Raw genomic sequence first — 988 nt, forward strand, 5'->3', positions numbered from 1 at the left:
GTCAGTTGCCTCACGCAAGAGGCTCGTGTGGCGATTGAGCAACGCATCCAACTCATTAAGGGGCTCCGCATCCTCTCCAGGAATGGTTTCGTAGCTTCCCTCGGAATCAGAATCGCGGGTCGTGGTCCCAGCGGTGGCTCGCTCTGCTCGATGATGATGATCATCATCATCGTCGGCGTCATCGTCGCTGCTGTACAAGTCGGGCATGTCCCCGGGGATGTGGTCGTAGCCGTCTAAGGCGGAGCCAGTCTCTCGGGCCCATAGTCGAGGTTGCTCATAACCTAGCAAAGATTGTGGTTCACATGAGGCACCCCATCGTTCCAACAACAGCAGCCACAGAGGCGCGCTCCGTGTGGAAATACGGACGAAAAGTTGTGCGTACCACCGTCGTTAGGGGCCGGGGAGGCGGAGGGAGGGCGCTCGTCGTCGACAATGCTTTCGGCATTGAGCCCTCCATGGTCCCGATTACTGCCGTCGTCTGCTTTCAACGTTGTAGCCGCGTCCCCATCCAGCAGGGCATCCTGGCTGGCCTTTTTCTTCAGGGTCTACGCATCCATGCACAAGGACAAGGGTTGATTGGTGACCAAGCTCGTGCCAAGCCCGTGACCCGGCTGCCGGCGGTGAGTCCTGACACCCACGTTTCACGCACCTGCTGTTTACCAAGAGCAATGCTGCTCGCAGAACGCGGCGGGGCAGTGGGCATCAGCCGGTCGCCCGAGGCCGTCGTCGTTCCGGCATCGGCCATACCCGTGACGCAGGGCGGACAATCACTCTCAAAAAGCCGCACCAATCCACCACCAGCTAGCCCAGAAGACCGTGTGAAATGCAATCACAATCCAGCCCCCAGTAACATGCTGTCGGAGCAGACCATCCGACAGCCACACGATGCCAACCGCCGTCGTTCCAAAAAATGCGCGCGCTGCCCTTTTCTCTCTCTCTCTCTCGCACACAAAATAAAAATTCAAAAAAAGAGAGTGTGTATCAAAAA

The 988-nt window shown here is 57.9% G+C and overlaps 1 protein-coding gene across 1 annotated transcript in view; it reads right to left on the reverse strand.

Moving 5' to 3' along the window:
* Positions 1-745, reverse strand: part of MONBRDRAFT_30645 (uncharacterized protein) — a gene marked incomplete at both ends in the record, with an annotated part of 2,822 nt that extends 2,077 nt beyond the window's left edge. Inside the window, 3 exons of the mRNA XM_001751091.1 lie at positions 15-281; positions 383-545; positions 650-745. Coding sequence (XP_001751143.1) covers positions 15-281; positions 383-545; positions 650-745 — 526 coding nt within the window. The remainder of the gene's footprint in view (positions 1-14; positions 282-382; positions 546-649) is intronic.
* Between the last annotated feature and the right edge of the window lie 243 nt (positions 746-988).

The sequence above is a fragment of the Monosiga brevicollis genome, genomic scaffold, assembly GCF_000002865.3.
Source record: "Monosiga brevicollis MX1 MONBRscaffold_206 genomic scaffold, whole genome shotgun sequence".
NCBI classification, from domain to species: Eukaryota; class Choanoflagellata; order Craspedida; family Salpingoecidae; genus Monosiga; species Monosiga brevicollis.